Genomic DNA, 21058 nt, shown 5'->3' on the forward strand with positions numbered 1-21058 from the left:
AGACTACCTGAAAATGTTCCATTACCTTTTCCTTATGTATTTTGACTACATCATGTTTCTAAAAATATAATATAAAATATCAATCATGCTTATATACTTAGTCAAAACAGTTTAACCTTAAATCTTTGTTTACATTGTCAGGATACCATTTACTAAAACGTTTCCAATTCAACCAACATCATCATGAAGGTGAGTGGCGCCATCCAGTGGTATTTATTGGACAGTGCTTTTTCCCCGTGCCTGTTTGAAGAACATTTCCAGGGAGCTAAAGGATTAGTTCAATTTCAAATGAAAATTAGCCCAAGCTTTACTCATCCTCAAGCCATCCTATATGATTTTCTTCTTTCTGATGAACACAATGAGAGAAATATTAATAAATATCCTGACTCATCCGGGCTTTATAATGGCAGTGAGCGAAGTATGAGCTGAAGAAAGTGCATCCACATCCATCCATCATAAACATACTCCACACGGCTCCGGGGGGGTTAATAAAGGACTTGTGTAAAAAAAAAAAAAAAAAATCCATATTTAACAAGTTATGAAGTAAAATATCTAACTTCCGCCAGACATCTTCCGTATTCAAATTACGGAAAAAACGGAACTGGCGTTGCATCGGTTAAGCTTTTCCCGTAACCTGAATATGGAAGGCGTAGGATGTAGCATAAGCATTTTGAACTGTGAGAATTTTACACTTTCTTCGTAAGTTGAATACGGAAGGCGGTCTGGCGGAAACTAGATATTTCACTTCATAACTTGTTAAATATGGATTTTTTTACACAAATGCATTGCTTCGCTTCAGAAGGCCTTTATTAAACCCCCCGAGCCTTGTGGAATATGTTTATGATAGATGGATGTGGATGGAGACACTTTCTTCAGCTCATACTCATTGATCCCGTTCACTGCTATTATAAAGCTCGGATGTGTCAGTATATGTATTAATATATCTCCAACTTTTTTCAGCAGAAAGAAGAAAGAGGGTGAGTAAAGCTTGGGGTCATTTTCATTTGAAAGTGAACTAATCCTTTAAAAATGATAAATTCTGTTATTTGTCATTTGATTAAGCTTTCTTAGATGTTCCTTTACAATCTCCTGGTGCTTCCCTTTAGTCTGGTGAAGGCTAATTGCTTTAATAACAGTGGAATGCAGAGATATTGCTATTTACACTAGGGTGCAAAGAAAATAATACTGAATAGCCTAATGCAAATAATGCATGCTGCTGTTTTAACTGCGGTGAAAATAGCATCTACATTTTCAATATAGTTCCAAAAGCTTTTAGTCTTAATAGACCTGAATCATGAAATAATGAGACTATTGCTTGATATTATATGCTTGGAAACATGCATTTTCAAATAGATTATGTTTAGACACCATTCAGTAATAATGTACTGCAAAGCAATGTTCATTTTCTCAGTTGACACGTTCATGTTTTGATGTTATTTGTAAAATTATGAAGCAGTTAAGGATGATGACTCACTATACCACCCCAGCCAATGATTGCCTAATGGGGGGGGGGGGGTGGGGGGGCAATGTCTGCCAATCCCATGTTAATCTTAAGTACCTATAGAGTAGTATATCATCCTTCATACCTCTGAAAAGTCTTTAGTTTTATCATATTTATAAAAGATACATATGCTGTACCGAGTCTTTCCGAAAACAGCCGAGCGCCGGGAGGCGTGACATCTGAGCAGAGATAGAGTGACGAGCTGTCACGAGCACGCATAGCTTTTGTGTAGAGATCGGCTGCAAGCTATCAATGGTCAGCTAAATTTAAACACACACAATACACCATCGCGTTATCCCTGGGTAACTTTTGAATCACTATAATGAAATAGCATATAGTGAAAGATGAATAATGAATTTATAAATTCACTACGTTTGTGTTGTTTACATTATATGCACTTAGGCGCCTATAGACAAATCCGGCGAAACACGGAAGTAAAGCAGCGCCGCCATTACTGCGTGCCTTGTAGCAGAAGTAGCGTGCTGGTCCCGTAGGCTGTAGTAATGTTGGCTATATAGTTTTTTTAGTTCGTATGCTGTCCAGTGATGCCGGGAAGAGCGTGTTGTGTGGTTGGTTGTTTTAACAACAGCACAAAACTACAGGCCTGGAATAAAACCGTTTGTGTAATCCACGAACCTTTGTTGCACATTGACTGCCCATGTTTATGGCCATACGGATTGCACAGAGTTCCTGGTCGAGCGGTGGACCAAGATGTGCGTCAAAAGTGGATGAAATACATAACCGAGATGCTCACTGCATGCCAGATGATTAATAAAATAATCTTGAATACCTGTAAGAACATGTATTTTATTGCTACAACTGGTCGTGGCTAAGGCCATCCTTAAAAATATTTTGGTTTGCCGTAACAGCCAAAAAAAAATGGTCGGTAGGTCGTAAAAAATGTAAATATTTTTATTATTGCATTACAATAAGTGTATTGTGATTGTCAAAACATTTTAGTAACTAAGCTGAATTTTATTAGTTTTAGTGACATGTTACAATGTTTACATGGTAGGCTACAATTTCTGGTAAGCAAAATTTTTTCTATTATTTTAATTCAATTATTCAATTATTATTTAATTATTATTGTGATTTGATTTAATATTGACTCATTTGGATAAATATTAGGTAGGCATTAATTTTTCTCAAGAAAACAACAACTCACCTAACTTAATGCTGTAAACATACAGAGAGCCCTATCAGCTTGCAGTAATATTTAAAAATAACAATTTAAATATAATGCATTTTTTATTATAATAACAACTTTATTTAATGATATAAGTAAAAATATAATAAAGATGTAATACAGTACACATCAGCCAAAACAGGTTCTGTGTGAGGGCTGCTAGCTGACAGCGTTCGGTCATTTCTGAGAGATTTACCTCAGACGAAGGTAAGTGTGAATACATAAATCCATTTTGAAAAACATGTTTACAAGAACATAACATTATACGTTGTCCGATGTTGTAATATTTTTTAATCTGTATTTCTAGCATGTCACATTACAAGCACCAAAACGGTATTTATTGTTTGAATTTCGTAATAAAATTGACAGAATCTGAGAGCTGGGATTTTTTTTTTTCTATCATAAGTAACCTGCTCTGTCTAGTCTGTCGGTCTCTCTGTCCTCTTCGCGATTTTTTTGTGCGTGAGAAAATGGATATGTGGCGTGAGAGCGTGTGAAAAGCGTCAATTGCGTGTGTCTCACATTTTATTGCATTTGTATTAAGTTAGCTGTTTGAAGAGTAAAAAAAAAAATCCGTGGGTCTTAACGCAATTACAATCGGCAAGTCAGTCGGACTAAAAGGGGGAAAAATAATTAATTGGGTCGATCCTAAATTGACAGGGTCGGTCGGGTTATGGCAAACAAGAATATTTTTAAGGATGGCCTAATAATTATTTGAAACTTGTGAAGCTTTTGAACATATTAGCAACACAGCTAGTAATTACAGCGTTCGGTTTTATTGTTGTCATCAATTAATACACTTCTTAATTACATTACATTTTTACATTATTACATTATGTTGTCAATAAATTACCTTTATCGGTAAGTTTTGGCCACTGCCTGACATCATCTACCCATGTTCCCTTTCACCAGACATTTTCTTTAATGAGCAGGATGCGCTTTTCATTGAAATATCATTAAAGGGCACCGGCAAGTGTCACACCGTCGCAGGCACACAGTAATGGCGGCAGACAAGATGGCGGCGCCCATTGAGTTCGCGGCGGATTTGTGTATAGAGAATACCGTTGAAAAACATTAAAACGGCTCTGGAGAATACGAATCTGACGTCACGCCGCATTGAGTTCTGGGTAACTTCTTTGTTTATTTGCCATCTTTACAGGATCGCGCAGCCTTTCCGTTATTGAGTTTAGTGCAGTAATTTGTTTTCTGTCATGATTGTGAAAAATGTCACCATTGTATGTCATTAATGCTGCATCGATAATTGTGATAGTAACTCAGATCATTGTTCTGAGAGAAAACAAGACAGTGAAAAACGTTTTTTCGCCTTTTCTACGTGTAAAAACACCAAGGGAAGCAGGTCAAGGAAATGACGCCGGATGGCAAATCTATTATTAATGGCACTGATTGAACCCACTGCTTATCACTCAATAAAAGAATGGCATTGCTAGTGTTTTTTAACGTTTTGATTTCGTTTGGTTTAATAATTAAAATTACCTTTGCAAGTCTGACTCTCACTGCGCTCGTGAATTAGCAGAACTTGACGGAGACATTCAAATGCTTAACAAGAAAAACCAACGCTATCTCACGACCAATTCGTACTTATTCTACGAGGTGGCTATTTCGTATAAATTCATACGACCTCACTCGTGCGAATTCGTACGATTTGTCTAAACCCCAGTGACGGTTAGGTTTAGGGGCGGGGTTTGGGGTAGGTCATTCGTATGAATTCATACGAATTTGTCAACTCGTAAAATACATACGATTTAGCAAAGTACGAGTGAGGTCGTATGAATTCATACGATTTAGCCACCTCGTAAAATACGTACGAATTGCCGTGAGATCGGGTTGGAAAAACACTTCATGTGACAAACAATTCTTAAAGCATACTGCTTGGAGATACGCAAATGAGCCCCAAATATGAACGCAACACGTTTATAAAAACCGTTTCCTCTCGTGTCCTCTCAAGAAAAGGTTTAATGCACTTAGACTGATATTAAAAAGACCAAATTCTATTTACAAATAAAGCACATGCAGAAAAATGGATGAGACCAAAATATAAACTTTCAGTATCACTTAAAATGCAAGCATTTATTTATACATTTTCTTCATAACGGTTTTATAAAGGTATAAAAAAGCTTAGTGTGGTTGTCATTTGTTAAAATAAATATAAAAATACATTGTGTTCGTGTCCGTCTGTCCGCTGAATTTGACCCATAATCTCTGATTCTCCTCATCTGTGATCGTGGAAAAGGGGGATTACAATGACAACAGTTGTAGGCCTACTCAGTATGCTCGTTTAAGCACCATTTAAATGTTTCCAACAAATAAATGAATCGATTTTTCTCAGTGTGTTGATCACATAGATTTATTTGGATATTCATATGATGGCTGAAGCAGTGGTGAGCGTCCAACGTGCGACACGGTAAACAGATCAACATTGTAAACGAAATTCTACAAAACTTCAGTGAAAAAAAATAAATAAAATGATCATGCGACGCGATAAAATATCTTATATTCCCTGCAAACGATACCATTAAAATGTTAACGTTCCACTTAATGGCAGAAACACAACAAAAGGTAAGCAAGAATCCGTATTAATTTCAGTACGAGTGCGATCCTGTCAAAATGGCGGCGCCGCCCCGGCATGCAACGAGGCGTGACGTCGGTTCGTATTTTCGTTTGAAGTAGTCACCACCTGCGGTTCCGACTCATGACCGGGATCATTGCCGCTGTGACCGCTCCATCTTTCAGTTTCAAACAATCTGTAAATCCAGTGTGCAGCGCTGCTCTCTCTCTGGTCGACGTGTGCGCGCGCGCCCTTCTGGGAGAAGTGCCAGTACAAGGAATTCCGCCCCCGTTGACGTCACTCAGGCCCCGAAATTCGTGAGGATTAAGAGTATTTTTGGCACGGAAATACTCCATCATACGTCCAACTCGAGTTTTGAAACTTTGGCCATGTTTAGCATGATAATCCAACTTTTTAACAGTGTAAATTTAGTCAGAATGCATGAAATAGCATTACACCCCCCCCCCCCCAATAGATAATAATAGTTAATAAATCTCTCTCAAAAATAAAAATATCAAAGGACAAGATTTGTCTAATGTATAAAATATTTATTTATTAAATTAATTTTTTCAAAATTCCTCTTTGTTTTTGCCATATCTTCCACAAATCATGGATTTGAGGAAAAAACATTTTCATTAGAGACACTCTTTTTTCTTTGGTAACACTTTACAGAAACATTCTGTACATTAGTATTATTCTTGCTGCAATAACATGAAATAACAATGATTAATACAGCATTTATTAATCTATATTTGTACATGTGCTAATACATTTTACATTTAAAGTTATATAATTAACATCAGTTAATGTATTTGGAAAGAACATGTTAATATATTAACCTTGTAAAAATGTGATATGGCTGCTAAATTGAACCTCATTTTATTACCGTTGTGTTACTGTTTCTTTAAACATTGTGTCATACAGCTGAGTCTATAGGAGGCAAGGTGGGTCGGACAGTCGTTGATGACTGACTTGTCTGTGTTCCTGTCCTCCCTCTACTCTCTCTACTTCCTCTGCTCTCACTGTATGATTGGTGTGAAGGAGGGATGATGAAGGTTGTGGGTCTGGACGAGCCTGGCAGCATGTACGTCCGTCTGGTACGTGCTGTCATGTAGGTTGGGGGTCTTCTGGGTTGTTTATTCAGCCTGAGTGGAAGAAAAAAAGGTAGGCTATTAATTTAACTACATATTCAAAGTATTTTTTTTCTCCATTATTTTGCTTGTTTCTATGTACAGTAGATGTGTACAGTGTGATGGGCCAGACCTTTTGGGGAATGACTCTTTCCCAGAGAAATAGCACATGACTGCACTTCCACATATAACCAGACATGAACCTCCCCAACCAACAAAGAGAGCGGCACCGAGCTCAAACCTGAGAAATAAAAAAAGTTTCTTATTTTAAAGATGATTAAGAATCAATCATTGAATAATTTAGAAGTTATTTTTAATGAAATACAGAATGAAATTAAATTAATTACATTTCTATTTCATTGAACATAAGTCTACTGTTCACAGCAATCTATTTTGCAATCGAGTCAATTTTTATTGGAATCATTTTTTTCAGAGGTAGGCTTAAGGTCTGTTCACAAATTAGATGGTTTTGCATTCTATCTGCAATATTTTTGTTCTTTTTGGTCTATCAAGACATGCAGTCATTACACCTTACCCCTACCCTTAAACCTGCCCATACCACAAAAGCTTTCCCTAACCTTACTCATATCCCACCTCAATAACAGCAAAAGTGTTTTTGCAATTCAATATGAACCCAATAAGTACATTGTACTTATTTTTTGATGTAAGTACATAATAGTTAAGGCCACCTAATATAAAGTGGGACCATTTCTTTTAATCACATACATTTTAAAATGACTGATTGCACTAAAATAACATGCTAAATCGATAGCCCAGCTTTTTACAGTAAAAAAACATACGTTTTACAGCCACTTAATTGGATTAGCAACAGTCACTGTTGCTCATTTCACTGTATGAACACCACTTAGAATAATATACGTAATTACGTACTTTGTTTCTAAGTAATACGGATCCACAAAGTCTGAACGCACTTTATCTCCCCACCAGGAGTAGACTATCATACCACAGAATCCTGCAAAACAGACAGAATAATACATCAGTTAATGTTCATGAATTTATGCTTTGAAAATATAAGTGAAAGAAGTTTTATACCGGATGCCATGTACGTCAGTGCTGCTGCGAATGTAACTCTGGCGTTGGCGAGCTCAGAGCCTCCGATTTTGGTACATTTCATCCCAATGAGGGCAAGCACAGACCCCCAGAAACCAAAGATCACAGAGACCACAGCCAGAGCCCTGCACACATGGAGGAAAACTAACAACCACAGAAAGAGATGCTATTAATATTTCTCGAATACACATGAAATCATGAAATAACGTCTCTGTTTTCCTCACCAGACAGGTCCATCATGGAAGGGAAGTATTTACAGTCAGATACTCCTGTGGTGTCTGAGACACAGTCCATCCAGAGGTTGGAATAGTAATCACCGGCGCTCAGAACGACAGAAGCACTTTCTGAGACGATCCAGTACTCAGTGGCCAGAGTGGAACAGATCAAAATCCAGCCACACAGACAGGACACAAAGCAACCGATCTCCACGTACATCACCACTGTTCGCTGCCTCATGTCGCCGGCTTAATGAGCAGAGAAAGAAAATGTGAGAGAGATACGTGTACTGCTGAGAAGTCAATGGTGAAATAAGATCATAAGGTAGTGTGTCTCCACTCTTCTCCTGCCTTTGGAACTGGTAAAACTACATAGTTTTACCTCATCAGCAGTTTTTCATCCCCAGAGGGTATTCCCAGGCTATCATAGATTCCTAGAATCTAGGAAAATTGTTTCAATGAACTTCCAGTGCACTATAACGTCATGTCTAATGATCTAGAACAAATTAAAGTGAGCTTTATATAAACAAAGCCAATATTAAATGACTACAAAGCTTATTTCATAGTCGAAATAATAAGAAATGAAATGTATTATTGAAAATGAAATGAAAAAATGTATGAATTCTTTACATATATATTAAATGCTTTTTTTTTATTTTTTATCTGTGCTGCCTATAAAAACTGACCATATGAACATATATAAGTAGAATGGAAGTTACTCAAACACTGGGTTCAGACGTGATGCCAGTGTGATTTTAGTATTATTTGTGGTATTAATATTTTTAATTACCTTTCATTTTTATATTTTCAGCTTTATTTTAATTTGAGTTTTGTAGTATTTTATGTGCTTAATGTAATGTGCTTTTGTTGATTTTGATTTTTTTTTTTTTTTCTTTTAGTTCTTTCTTACTTAAATTTGGCTTATTTCAGTTAGTTGCCAAGCCAACATCTCTGATTTTAAATTCATATTTAATTTCATTTTAGCATTATTTTAAATAATGTAATCTATTCTAATAGTTTAGTTAAAAATAACAACACTAATTGATGTCTTTCCATCTCTGTTTAATGCTTTACAAAACAAAAAATGTCTTGTGAAATATTTCTCTAAATATTTTTCTGTTTTTATATTTCTATTACCCTCTTGACCCAGTTTCTGTTTACGTATTTTGTTCCTGATTGTATCTGTGTGTGTTTCCATGATCTTGTATGTACAGGTTGACTTGTTTTTGAAATATAATCTCTGACAGGACATCAGCTACTGGATATGAAGTGTCCTGGGAATACTGGGAGTTAAGATATTTATCTAACACATGCAATGTGTGCAGTGTTTATGTATAAACAATATTTGGCTATTTCAGTGCTACCAGCGTAAAAGGAGAAAAACAAGATAAATAAATAAACAGTCAAATAAAAAATAAAAGATGAGTCAACTTAACACTTGTCTAGATCTTCTTCAGATAAAAATCGCCTAAGGAGCTAAAACACTCCAAATCTGTTGCGCTTTCAGCAGTGCTCTGTTTTTTGGAATGAAGGGGTCGAGGTTTGGCTAATAGCTTACCCTACTGGTAGATGTTGTAACTACAGCATCTGAAAAAAGCCATGTGCTGTGCTGGTGAAATTTTTTTAAAAATATAAATTAAAGCTGCAAGTAGCGATGAAAAAGCCCTCGCACCCGTGCCACCGCCACCTGCTGGCTTTAGGAAATATGCATTTAAGTATATAAATATAGGAGGACTTTGTCAGTCATTTGTATTTGCCACACTTCCTGCTACCAGCTGGTGGTGCTATGACTATAACAAAATTTTGACATGTAAATGTTTTCAAGCCAGGGCACTTATAAAACATGTAAAGTTTGAGGCAGATTGGACAACAACTTCCTGTTTCATGATGATAATAGCATGCTTTTACTTCCTGTTACCAGTGGGTGGCGGCGCTATTACTATAACTGAGTATTGTCATGTAGATGTGTTCACGCCAGGGCAGCACTCTTCTTTAGTGATGGGCAGATCGAGGCTTCATGAAACACTGAAGCAGTTGAATCAAATGTGCCGTAATGATTCGAGGCTTCGAAACAATCTGACACCCGTCTCCACGGTGACCCCTAGTGGTCAGAGCAGTGCAAATGCAACAAAACTCAGGCCAAACATGCATTAAAAATACATTTTAACAAATGTATTGCAAAAGTTTTATTTAAAGTAAAATAAATTAAATGGAATTAACTAATCATCTAATAAGATTAAATATAGTGTCTGTATAATTTGTGTTCTTTTATCAACTTTAAAGGCTTGTTTCTCTGTTCCATGGCTCAAGTTAAACAGGCCAATAAGAGATTAATAACTACCATTATTAATTTTAATTATTCTAATGTATAATTAAAACATGTACAACTGTATAAAACTGATCGGAGATCAGGTAAAACCATAGGGTAAAGCTAGACACTTGTTCAATAGTTCAATAGGCTCACTTTATCATCGCCCTCTGTTGGTGAACCATTGAAATTTCGAAACAGTGATGACGTGATGAAGCCTCGTTTACTAAAATCACGTGACTTTGGCAGTTTGATACACGCTCCGAATCACTGATTCGAAACAAAAAGATTCATGAAGCTTCGGAGCTTCATGAAGCAATGTTTCGAAATCGGCCATCACTACTCTTCTTCAAATGTGAAGTTTGGAGCAGATCGGACATTGTATGTCTGAGTTGCAACAACTTCCTGTTTTGTGGCGTTAATCGCATACATTAGCACAAGTGTTGCATGATTTAACATGTTTGGTACTTCATGGCATATTTAAATGTGTTTCTAGGAGTGAATTGCAGTGTAAAGCATGCCATTTCCTGTTACCAGCAGGTGGCACTATGACTAATTGTCATGTCCTGGGCTCCGTAGATCGGACACTGTATGCCTGAGTTACAACAGCTTCCTGTTTCATGCCGAAAAATCAGAGTTTGTCAGGCCGCCATGGACACGCCCTTCAACGAAAACTCAAAATCTTCACAATGTAACATCGCTAAGGCCTTTAGGAACTTTTTTGTAGGTACTGGGACTGGGCTATTACATGCGCCTACCAAAATTCATACTTGTACGTGGAATGTAGCGCGAATGGCGCTATCAAGCCATTTTGCCACACCTAATTCTGAAACCCATATCAGATGTAAATGTTCACCATTTCTGATGCGTGTGCAAAGTTTCATGAGTTTTCGAGCATGTTTAGGCCCTCAAAAATGCGATTCATTTCGGAGAAGAAGAAGAATTGACTGAGCAATTACAATACTGAAATCTTTCATTAAATAAACAAAGCAAGGATTGTCAATTTCAATTTAATGGTGACACAGTATTTGCTACAACAATGAACCACGTTCAGGAATTAGCCAACATACTGATATTGTCCTCGGTTTATTTTTATTTATTTTTTAGTAGTCTTGATCGCTGGTCTTCTCCACATGTTTATACACCTTTTTGTGAAGTGATACAAACCTATTTTGAGTTTGTGATAACTTAACCAATTTTGAAATAATCTATTTCCATCTGACAGAGCAATACATGTACCACATATATTCCACCAGGTGGCGCTTTTTTCTTTTTTTTTTTTTTTCTTTTTAAATGTTATATTTCTTATTTTGGGAAGCTTTTACTTTTAAAAAGCATAATATGATACTTTTTGCTCCACTACATTTCATAAAAACATTGTTTCTCGTTATTTTGAACTGAAGAAATCGCCACTCCCTCTGAGACGTGATAGAGACGTCCGATTAACCTGATGAATCGATTAACCTGTTTTTGATTCAACAGCTATGGCACGAAAAGTAAGTTAGCTTACTAATACCTAATTTTAGTACTGAAATTTTACAATAGGTCATGACTGTCAGTTATTTGTGAACTACGCCTATACATTGTATTGTGTACTTTGTTGCCACATATTTAGTTTTTCAGTAAATTAAATAGATTTTTTAATATACTGAAGTTTAATATTTTTAATAAGTTTTGGTAATAAAAAGTTTGCATATAAGCTACATATAGCCTTATAATCTAACTGCTGGCTACATAATAGCTTAAGTTTCATTGATTGGTACTTTTTACTTTTAATACTTAAGTACATTAAATCAAGTAGCCTAATGTTGTACTTATATTCTAGTACAATTGAATATGATTATTATACTTTTACTAGAGTAATATTTTATTAATGTAGGCCTATCTGTGCTTTTACTCAAGTGCTTGATTTTTGTACTTTGCCCTCCATTGTTATTTCAGATTCAGTGGATCTTCAGATTTCATTCAGAAAACAAAAGAGCATTAAAACAAGCATGGACTTACAGATTTGTTGACCTCCTCCTGCAGATCCAGGTAAGGTCAGGGTTACCATAATGTCAGTGCATAGAGGAGAACTTTTCCTTAGTTTGTTCTGAATCTCCTATTGTGGAAACCCTGGTTTTTAAATTTCGCCCTGGCAGAATTTCAGGAGCACTGCTGCTGGACCTGCTCCAGCCCGCTAAAGTGTTCCCATTAAAACCAAACAGACATCAGTGGCCAACCATAATTTTTCAAACGGCTCTTCCCGTTTTCCCTTCCTGGAATACTCAATTATCCAGCCCTTATTTAATAAAATACAGCTTTAAAATGATCAATCTCAACATGAAGCTGCCCATAGTCCTCCCCAGCACTCCAACTGCTTTTACACTGACATTTACGCACCATTTACTCACAGCACATGCTGCTGCCTGGCCACATTTAGGGCTATTTCCTCCTTGAAGTCTTGATAAAGCTTCATTTTAAAGCATATTTGTATAAAAGAAATCCATTATGTTCAGTGTGATGTTCAGTGTGGTGGGGTCAGTGAAGAAAACATAATTAGCAAGAGATAAAGTCTGATCTGTTTTCATGCATTCATGAATCTTTTCAGAGCTCGAGACACTTCATTCTCATTCCCTCCTGAAGCAGCTCCTGAGACCCTTAACTGAAATCTAAGGTGCTTCAACTCTAGTTAAGATGACAAGAAGACATGCAGAAACATAAACATACACAGTTACATACAATATATATATATATATATATATATATATATATATATATATATATATATATATATATATATATATATATATATAATGTATGTATATATATATATATATATATATATATATATATATATATATATATATAATTTTTTTTTTTTGCAAAAGCAGTTTGCAGTGAAGGAGCTTCATTTGGAGGAAAGAAACGCTTCAGTAACCATATGACAGTTCACCTGTCCTCTGACACAGCTACACACACACAATATATATACTGTAACCTGTCTTATTTAAGAGTGACTTTGGTCTTGTCAAGCAAGAAAAGAAGAAATATGAACAGAATAAACACTGTCTAGCCTCTGGTTTAACAGAAGCCTTTTCATTTGCCTCAGTAAACTGTTCTTAAACAATTACGGTATAAATGATGAGCTTTCATCTTTCATATCTCATAGTGAGTTATGATGCGGATGCAGAGTTTTTAATATCCAAGTGACAACAGCAATCGATATTTCATTAAGATGAACGTAAGAAACGGTCTAGAAATGTCTCATGACACATCAATGGTGTGAAATAAAACAAGACGTGCAGACGGACACTGACTGACCTGCTCTGCCTCACAGCACTGATGAGAGAAATATTATCCAGATCAGTCAAGATCATATCGGTGCTGACACTCACTTACAAATCCTCACACACGCCACACGAATGATGACTTAGAGATTTATGTGACTTTGAGGCTGTTTTTGAACAGCTTTTCTCCGTCTGTGTGTGGCGAGCGACCTGAGGTCGCTGAGAAGAGAAGATGCAGCGGTGTGGAGCGTCTGCTGCTGTCAGAAATGAGAAATGTTCTTGTCCATCCCAACTGACTCCTCAGTCCTGATGAACTAAGAATGAGTCTTACCCTCAAGAAGAGACACGGCCCAATAACATTTTAGAAGACATCAGTCTCTGTAAACTGAGGGGAGATGAACAGCTTTATTACATTGATCTTCACTTAGGGTAGAAACAATGTTTTGACTTGTGTTTCCAACTGAAGAATATAGTCTTATTTTTATCTTTTATTTTTTTATCAGTTTGACATGAAAAGCAAAAACTGCATGTGGATCCTTGAAGCACTAAAACCATCAACATGATGTCTAAAACAGGTAATTAATACCACAACAAACATAATAAGTGCATTTGTGGTTCTGAGTGGTGTCTTTAGACGGAGTTTGATTTGCATAATAAATGAAGTCAGTTATTCCCTCGTTTCATCTAAGACAATTATCTGTTCATCTGCCTTTATCTGATCAGTTAGATTTTCCTCATGTGGATCAAGATAAGAGGAACTCGGTTTCAAATCCCTCCAGCACCAACTTGAGTGAGAGCCATGATCTCTCTGGATGCTCTGGGATGATCAGCAGTATCAGTTCATTAAACAAGAAATTACTATTGAATAACTTACAGTGCTCAGTGTAAATAAGTACACCCCCTTTGAAAAGTAAGATTTTAAACAATATCTCAATGAACACAAAACCAATTTCCAAAATGTTGACAAGACTAAGTTTTATATAACATCTGTTATATAAGTAACAGTCAAAAGCGGCATTATGTCATGAAATTGTGAATTCAGAGGAAGATCATGAGGGCTTAAGCCCTGGGTACACTTAGTTTTTTTTCCCGTATGCTAGTGTATACAGACAGTTGAACACACAGCCTTGGAAAGGTTAATAATTTAACTTAGGCCACACATTTTTCAGTTTTACTCAAATTAGGGTGATGCAAAAATGAGTACACCCCAAAACAAAAACTACTACATCTAGTACTTTGTATGGCCTCCATGATTTTTAATGACAGCACCAAGTCTTCTAGACATGGAATGAACAAGTTGGCGACATTTTGCAACATCTATCTTTTTCCATTCTTCAAGAATGACCTCTTTTAGAGACTGGATGCTGGATGGAGAGTGATGCTCAACTTGTCTCTTCAGAATTCACTATAGGTGTTCGATTCGGTTCAGATCAGGAGCCACTGAATCACTTTCACCCTGTTCTTCTTCAGAAATCCAACAGTGGCCTTAGATGTGTGTTTAGGATCATTGTCATGTTGGAAAAGTTCACGACGACCAAGGGCACGGAGTGATGGTAGCATCTTCTCTTTCAGTATAGAGCAGTACATCTGTGAATTCATGATGCCATCAATGAAACGCAGCTCCCCGACACCAGCAGCACTCATGCAGCCCCACATAAGGACACTGCCACCACCATGTTTCACTGTAGGCACCATGCATTTTTCTTTGTATTCCTCACCTTTGCCGCGCAATACAGTTTTGAAGCCATCAGTTCCAAAAACATTTATCTTGGTCTCATCACTCCAGAGTATAGAGTCCGCATGGGCCCTGGCAAACTCAAGGCTTTTTTTTTTTTTGTGCCTGGCCTTTAGGAGAGGCTTCTTTCGTGGTCGGCACCCATGCAAGCCATTCCTCTAAAGCGTACGCCATATTGTGTCACGGGAAATAGTCACCCCAGTTTCTACTTCTTTAGATAACTGCAGTGAACTTGCATGCCAATTTTCTTCAACGCTTCTCATCAGAAGACGCTCCTGTCGAAGTGTTAACTTACGTGGACGACCTGGACGTGTCTGTGAGATGGTTGCAGTTCCATCTTTTTTTACATTTTTGTACCACTTTTGCTACAGTATTCTGACTAGGGCTGGGTACCGAACTCGATACTTTTTAGGTACCGATCGAACTGCCTCGATACTACCGAGTATCGAAAAGTGTCTTGTCATTCGGTACCAAATTTCGGTACCTCAGAATGGAGCCGATCGAGGAGAGGCGCGGAGAAATGCTTTCGCTGTCTCGTTGAGGAGCAAGTAACGTTGCGCTACATTGTTATTTATATCTAAATATATAAAACTATACGCGCGAGAGAGACCCTATGTGCGAGAGGGCGAGTGAATCAACGGTTTCGTTTTCAGTTTATCTCCGAATGGACGGGTGAGAAACGGCTGTTTATGTGAGCAGCCGGTTCACTACAGATACTGTTAACTTAACAGAAAACAAAAGTGTAGCACTGCCTGCAGAAACAGCGGAACGCGCAATGTTTTTTAGACTAGTTATGGACAGGTACAACACACAGCAGCTTTACATCAGCGTTCGTTCCTCAAGTCTATGGAAACACGCGACCGGTTCGTGACAGGCTCGTTCGCCTGCACGAGCACAGGCTCTGCCTCTGGCTCCAGAACGCGAACAATTCTGCTGAAAAAGAGGTATCAGCGTCCTACTGATACTGCGGATAATTTGCGGGTCGGGCCAAGTAATAAAAAAATAACATTCAAATTAATTGCGGGTGGATGAGAGATGAATCATTAATGTGTTGATTTTAATGAAGACACAGAACTCTTATTTCACGGTAAGACGCAAGGAACTTACGCTTTGATCTTGTTAATAATAATAAATTTTTTGAAGAACAATTGCTGAGTGATTTAAAAAGAGCCTCACATACTTAATTTTTTGCATTGAAATCTAAACTTTATTAAAACTATTTGCACTGATTTATTGTGTTGGGTAAATTTTGTTAATTTGTGCTTTTTTTATTCCCCGCAGTGGCTCAGGAGATGAGTCTTTGAGTCTGATAAAAAGTCAAGAAAGTTAAAATATAAAACCAAAGATTTTTTTGAGGTTATGTAATCTTGTTTAAACAGATTTTATAAAACTGGTACCGAAAAAGGTATCGTTTAGGTATCGGTATCGAAGTCAAGGTATCGGTATCGTCTCGGTATCGAAAATTTTTGAACGATACCCAGCCCTAATTCTGACTGATAAGTTTTGCTGATCTTCTTGTAGCCTTCACCTTTCTGGTGTAAAGAAATTAGCCAATATGCGCTCGATGCAAACTTTTGCTGTGCACGTGAGCTCCGCAGCTGACATCTACCGAACAGTCAAAGCGGCATTATGTCATGAAATTGTGAATTCAGAGGAAGATCATGAGGGCTTAAGCCCTGGGTACACTTAGTTTTTTTTCCCGTATGCTAGTGTATACAGACAGTTGAACACACAGCCTTGGAAAGTATACTTCATTTGACTCATACGAATAGGCGTTCGAACCATGTGCAGTTTTGAGCAATCTCTCCCCACGAGGTACAACCCACATCTTTGTATCCTTTCATGCTAGAGTTGTACACATGAGGGTACTTTCTAACCTCTTCACACAATCTCTCATCTGTGTTGGCCTCCATTGTCGCTGTAGCTTGCATGGGTTCCGGTCTGTTCTATTTATGCAGTTATTCTTTAGCCACGTTTCCACCGAAATTACCCGGAACAATTTGTGGAGTCTACCTCAATGATGTTAGCAGTCGGTTTGTTGTACAAACTGTTTCTGTCTCAAACATAAAAAACACACTCTGAAGTATGTGCAAAGGGAATACTTTATTGACAGAACAGTTTTCAGAGCTAAGAACCTGTCACACATTATAAAACGGTTAGTTCCTGTCCTCGATTCTGATTGGTCAATAGCTGTGTTTTATTCATGATAAAACACGGCTATGACCGCTTCACCCAACGGTTCTGTGTATCGCTACACATCACCCTTAGTAACCACTCTTAGCAACGTAAACGCTTACTGCATTATGTAACTTAGAAGAGTGTTGTGAGAAAACGATTGAGTGAGCAAGTTTAATACCTGCATTCAGATTTAGCATTTTCCTTCAGGTCAGTCCTATGTTCATAATAAAAAATCAGTTTAAATGTCTGATGTATTATCTTGTCCTTTTAACATTTAAGGGGTTTTCCCGTGACTGAAAGCAGTAGTCAAAGCATTTGTCAGTTGCGTCTTGTTCCGTTTTCAAAACAATTCAGTCTTTTCAAAATAAACGTTGTCGCTACTGACACACTCAGACTGACACTTTGCCGCCATCTAACGACGTGAAAATGTAACTTCTGTTGCTGTTCAGGGACTATTTTTTTCCGGCGGAAGGAAGGCTTTTAGAAAAAGTTTACTTCATGAAAGTTGCATTGATATTTCTGGCTTTAATATTTGTATTGTGTGGTAACTGTTTTATAAAAGCAATAAGGTACTCGAGGCTAGTTCTGTATCGTGAATAAGTCACGGCTGACGGGGTTGCAGGCACTACACTTCACAAAATATTTCACTGCAGGTTGGAGAGCTTTCCCATTATGCACAATATATTGAAGTATTACACAATACTACCCTCTGGTTGCATATTCGTTTATACCTACACCTTCTTGCTGTAGAAAAATGTTTGGTTCCCATATAGAACATTGCATGAGCATTTGCAGTGTTTGATGTACGCTTGTCTGCTGAAGTTACTGAGGCAAGGCTGACATAACAAGCTTTTTCTTTCTCAAAGATACACTCCAGAACGCTCCTGAATGTGTGCCTGTGCTCAGTGAAAAGGTTTCCCTTTGAAGAACTCCCCTAGGAAAGGAAAACCCCAATGTGTTTTTCACCGATAATGATTTATAGGGATTCATTCTCAACCTTCTGGCTGCTCACCTTGCCTGCTGTGGCCTTTGTAATCTTCTAAAACTCATGTAAACTCTAAATTCCTCATATAAACATTCATGAGAAAAAATAGTGACTCATAGCAGAGTTTTGACAATCTACTTCTTATTCAATGGAGCACAGGCGTGATGATACGGCCTTGACATGCTGTTAGACAGTTTTTTTTAATGATGCTTTAGTGGCAGTACAAGCCGCAAAGGAGTTTCTGTGACATAAATGGGCTGACAGGATTTTTTATATATAACAAATACTTACTGGAGGACAGGATTATTCAGCTGGAGCAAAATCACTCTGAAAGGCATCAAATAAATTTTTAGAAGGGGTAAAATTTGCATTTGTGGACCTAAAGTGAATTTATACTGATTCCCTCAGGAAATATGCCAGTAGACAGAAATATGTATTTCAGGTGACAAGGAAATTAATTCCGAAGCTTCTCCTAAACTCGGCTCATGGAGTATATTCCTTTAACAAATTAAATATTTTTTTAAAAGGCATTTTATGATGATTTACAGAATGACTATATTCTACATTTACTAATACATTAGTACAATCAAAAGTTGTATCTGTTAACATTAGTTAATGCACAAAGGCATGAACAAACATTGTTCAATTGTATTTTTAGGTTAATAAATACTGTAAAAATGTATGCTCATAGTTAGGACATGTTAACTAAAGGCAGGAACACACCAAGCTGACGGTCGGCCGTCTGGCAGTTTTTGTTTGTCGGCCGACTAAGTTTTCTCAGTGTGTTCCACACCGCTGGCTGAAGTTGGTCCTCATCGACTTTTTTTCGGCCGACTCAAAATGTTGAATCGGCGTCGGAGCTCGTCAGTCCGTCTGGCCATCTGATCATTCTGATTGGCTGTTTAGATACTGCCACCTGCTGGTTCGGAAAGGCATTTCATCTCACACAGGCGCAGAACTGATGTTGATGTTGCCGACGTGAGCCACAGATGTTGCCGACGTGAGCCAACCCCACAGTATGCTTTCATCGGTACTAGTTCGTCAGCGTCGGCTTGGTGTGTTCTGGCCTTAAAGGCCGACAGTCGGCCGTCAGGCAGTTTTTGTTCGTCGGCCGACTGAGTTTTCTCAGTGTGTTCCACACCGTCAGCTGAAGTTTGTCCTCGTTGGTTTTTTTTTGGCTGATTCGACATGTTAAATCGGTGTTGGAGCTCGTCGGGCCATCTGATCATTCTGATTGGCTGTTCAGCTACTGCCACCTGCTGGTTTGGAAAGGCATTTTATCTTACGCAGGTGCAGAACGGACGTGCTACTTGGCCGTCGGCTGTCGAGCATTGGTTTGGTGTGTCAGGCACTGGCGTAGGAACCGGGGGGGACGGGGGGGGCGTGTCCCCCTCAATATTGGAAAATGCTGCATGTGTCCCACCCAAAAATTAGCCTATACACCGCAGGAACAAAAATTGTACATTTTGAACTTTTATTTTGAATACGCGACGAAGAAGATATTCGGTTTTGTCAGTCAAACCCAGAGTGATTTCATTCATGTTTGAATAATCACCATTCGCCAATCACCAGCTTCATATTCTTCACTTTTCACCTATAGTCGGACTCGGAGCATCTGATTGGTAGAGAGAAGTCAACATTACACTACGAACATTCAAATACGTTATTGGTGCGCACCAGCTTTGAACGACTCGACTTTGTATTAGTGTTGCACGATATACCGGTACTAGAAAGGTATCGCGATACCCTGCTTTTAGAAACGGTACGGTTCTTCATTTTATTAGTACCGGTACTTTGAATGCCAGCTGTATTTCCTAATGTGCGACAGCAGGGAGCAGTGTGTGTGCAGCGCGCTGCTTCTGAGGCACATTGAGTGCGTGTTTATTCCTGTCAACTGCGCAACCGCAGATTCACAAAGCAAAATATGGCATTATTTTGCTTACATTGCCGACAGTCAGGGCAAGCCCACGGACACCACAAAGCCCGTCTGCAAAATACGTTACAAAATAACGCAAGCGAAGGGAGCATCCAACTTGCCAAACATCCCGATTTGTACAGAGAATTTAAAGAGCGACAGGTTAGTGAATGTGATACCAGCGTTATGTTTATGCTCTCAAAAATTAAATGAGTGTTATTTATATTACTCATGCAAGCAGACATCCGCAAAGAGGTGTATTATTGAGTCTAATAAGTGATATCTGGTTGCTAAAATAAAATTAATTTTAAAAAACAAATATGTGAAGGGACTATACAATTATATTAAACCAATTTATGCTTTAATAACATTGCTCTAATTATTTACAGTAATCAATATTCTCACTGTCAAAACACTTACATGCAGGGCTTGATGACAGCCACTCCCACTAGCCACTTTGGCGAGTTGAATATAATTTAAGTTTACAGCCAAATGGTCGTCGAAGATCGTCGTAGCACAAAATTACAATCCAATCACACAATTCGTTATTTACATGCAGTTAGTGAAGGAGGGATAGGCGGAATTGCGCTGAATGACACACAACAGAAGAGCTCTCTCGCGTGCGCTCTCTCTCTCTCTCTCTCTCTCTCTCTCTCTCTCTCTCTCTCTCTGTCTGTCGCGCGCGCGATCAGTTTTCCTCGCGTCTGAATAGTCAAATACACGTGCACACAGATGTCTAAATGTCCATCATGTGGAGTATCTCGCGTGAATACAGTCGGTTATGGCTTAAGTGGACGTAAACAGGTGGGTAATAACTGGATATTTGTCAGTTACGTCCATGCATTCAGCAGCCCAATTAAATAGGCCTGTCCATCATTAATGTTAATCAAACAACAAAAGCTGTTAAATATGTTAAATAAACCTAGTGTATCTGAAAAAAGATTATTTTTAATTTACTACTGTTTTTGTAATTTGCTTCTTTGTTCTTTTATATAGCAT

The 21058-nt window shown here is 37.9% G+C and overlaps 1 protein-coding gene across 1 annotated transcript; it reads right to left on the reverse strand.

Annotated features, from left to right (window-relative positions):
- Window positions 1-6169: 6169 nt before the first annotated feature.
- On the reverse strand, window positions 6170-7910 carry LOC137011378 (claudin-10-like). The gene is made up of 5 exons (XM_067374194.1): window positions 7679-7910; window positions 7437-7598; window positions 7275-7356; window positions 6517-6624; window positions 6170-6398 (listed from the first exon to the last, which is right to left on the reverse strand). Exons 1-5 carry the CDS (start codon window positions 7908-7910, stop codon window positions 6170-6172), a joined length of 813 nt encoding a protein of 270 aa, XP_067230295.1.
- Between the last annotated feature and the right edge of the window lie 13148 nt (window positions 7911-21058).

The sequence above is a fragment of the Chanodichthys erythropterus genome, chromosome 21, assembly GCF_024489055.1.
Source record: "Chanodichthys erythropterus isolate Z2021 chromosome 21, ASM2448905v1, whole genome shotgun sequence".
Lineage (NCBI taxonomy): Eukaryota > Metazoa > Chordata > Actinopteri > Cypriniformes > Xenocyprididae > Chanodichthys > Chanodichthys erythropterus.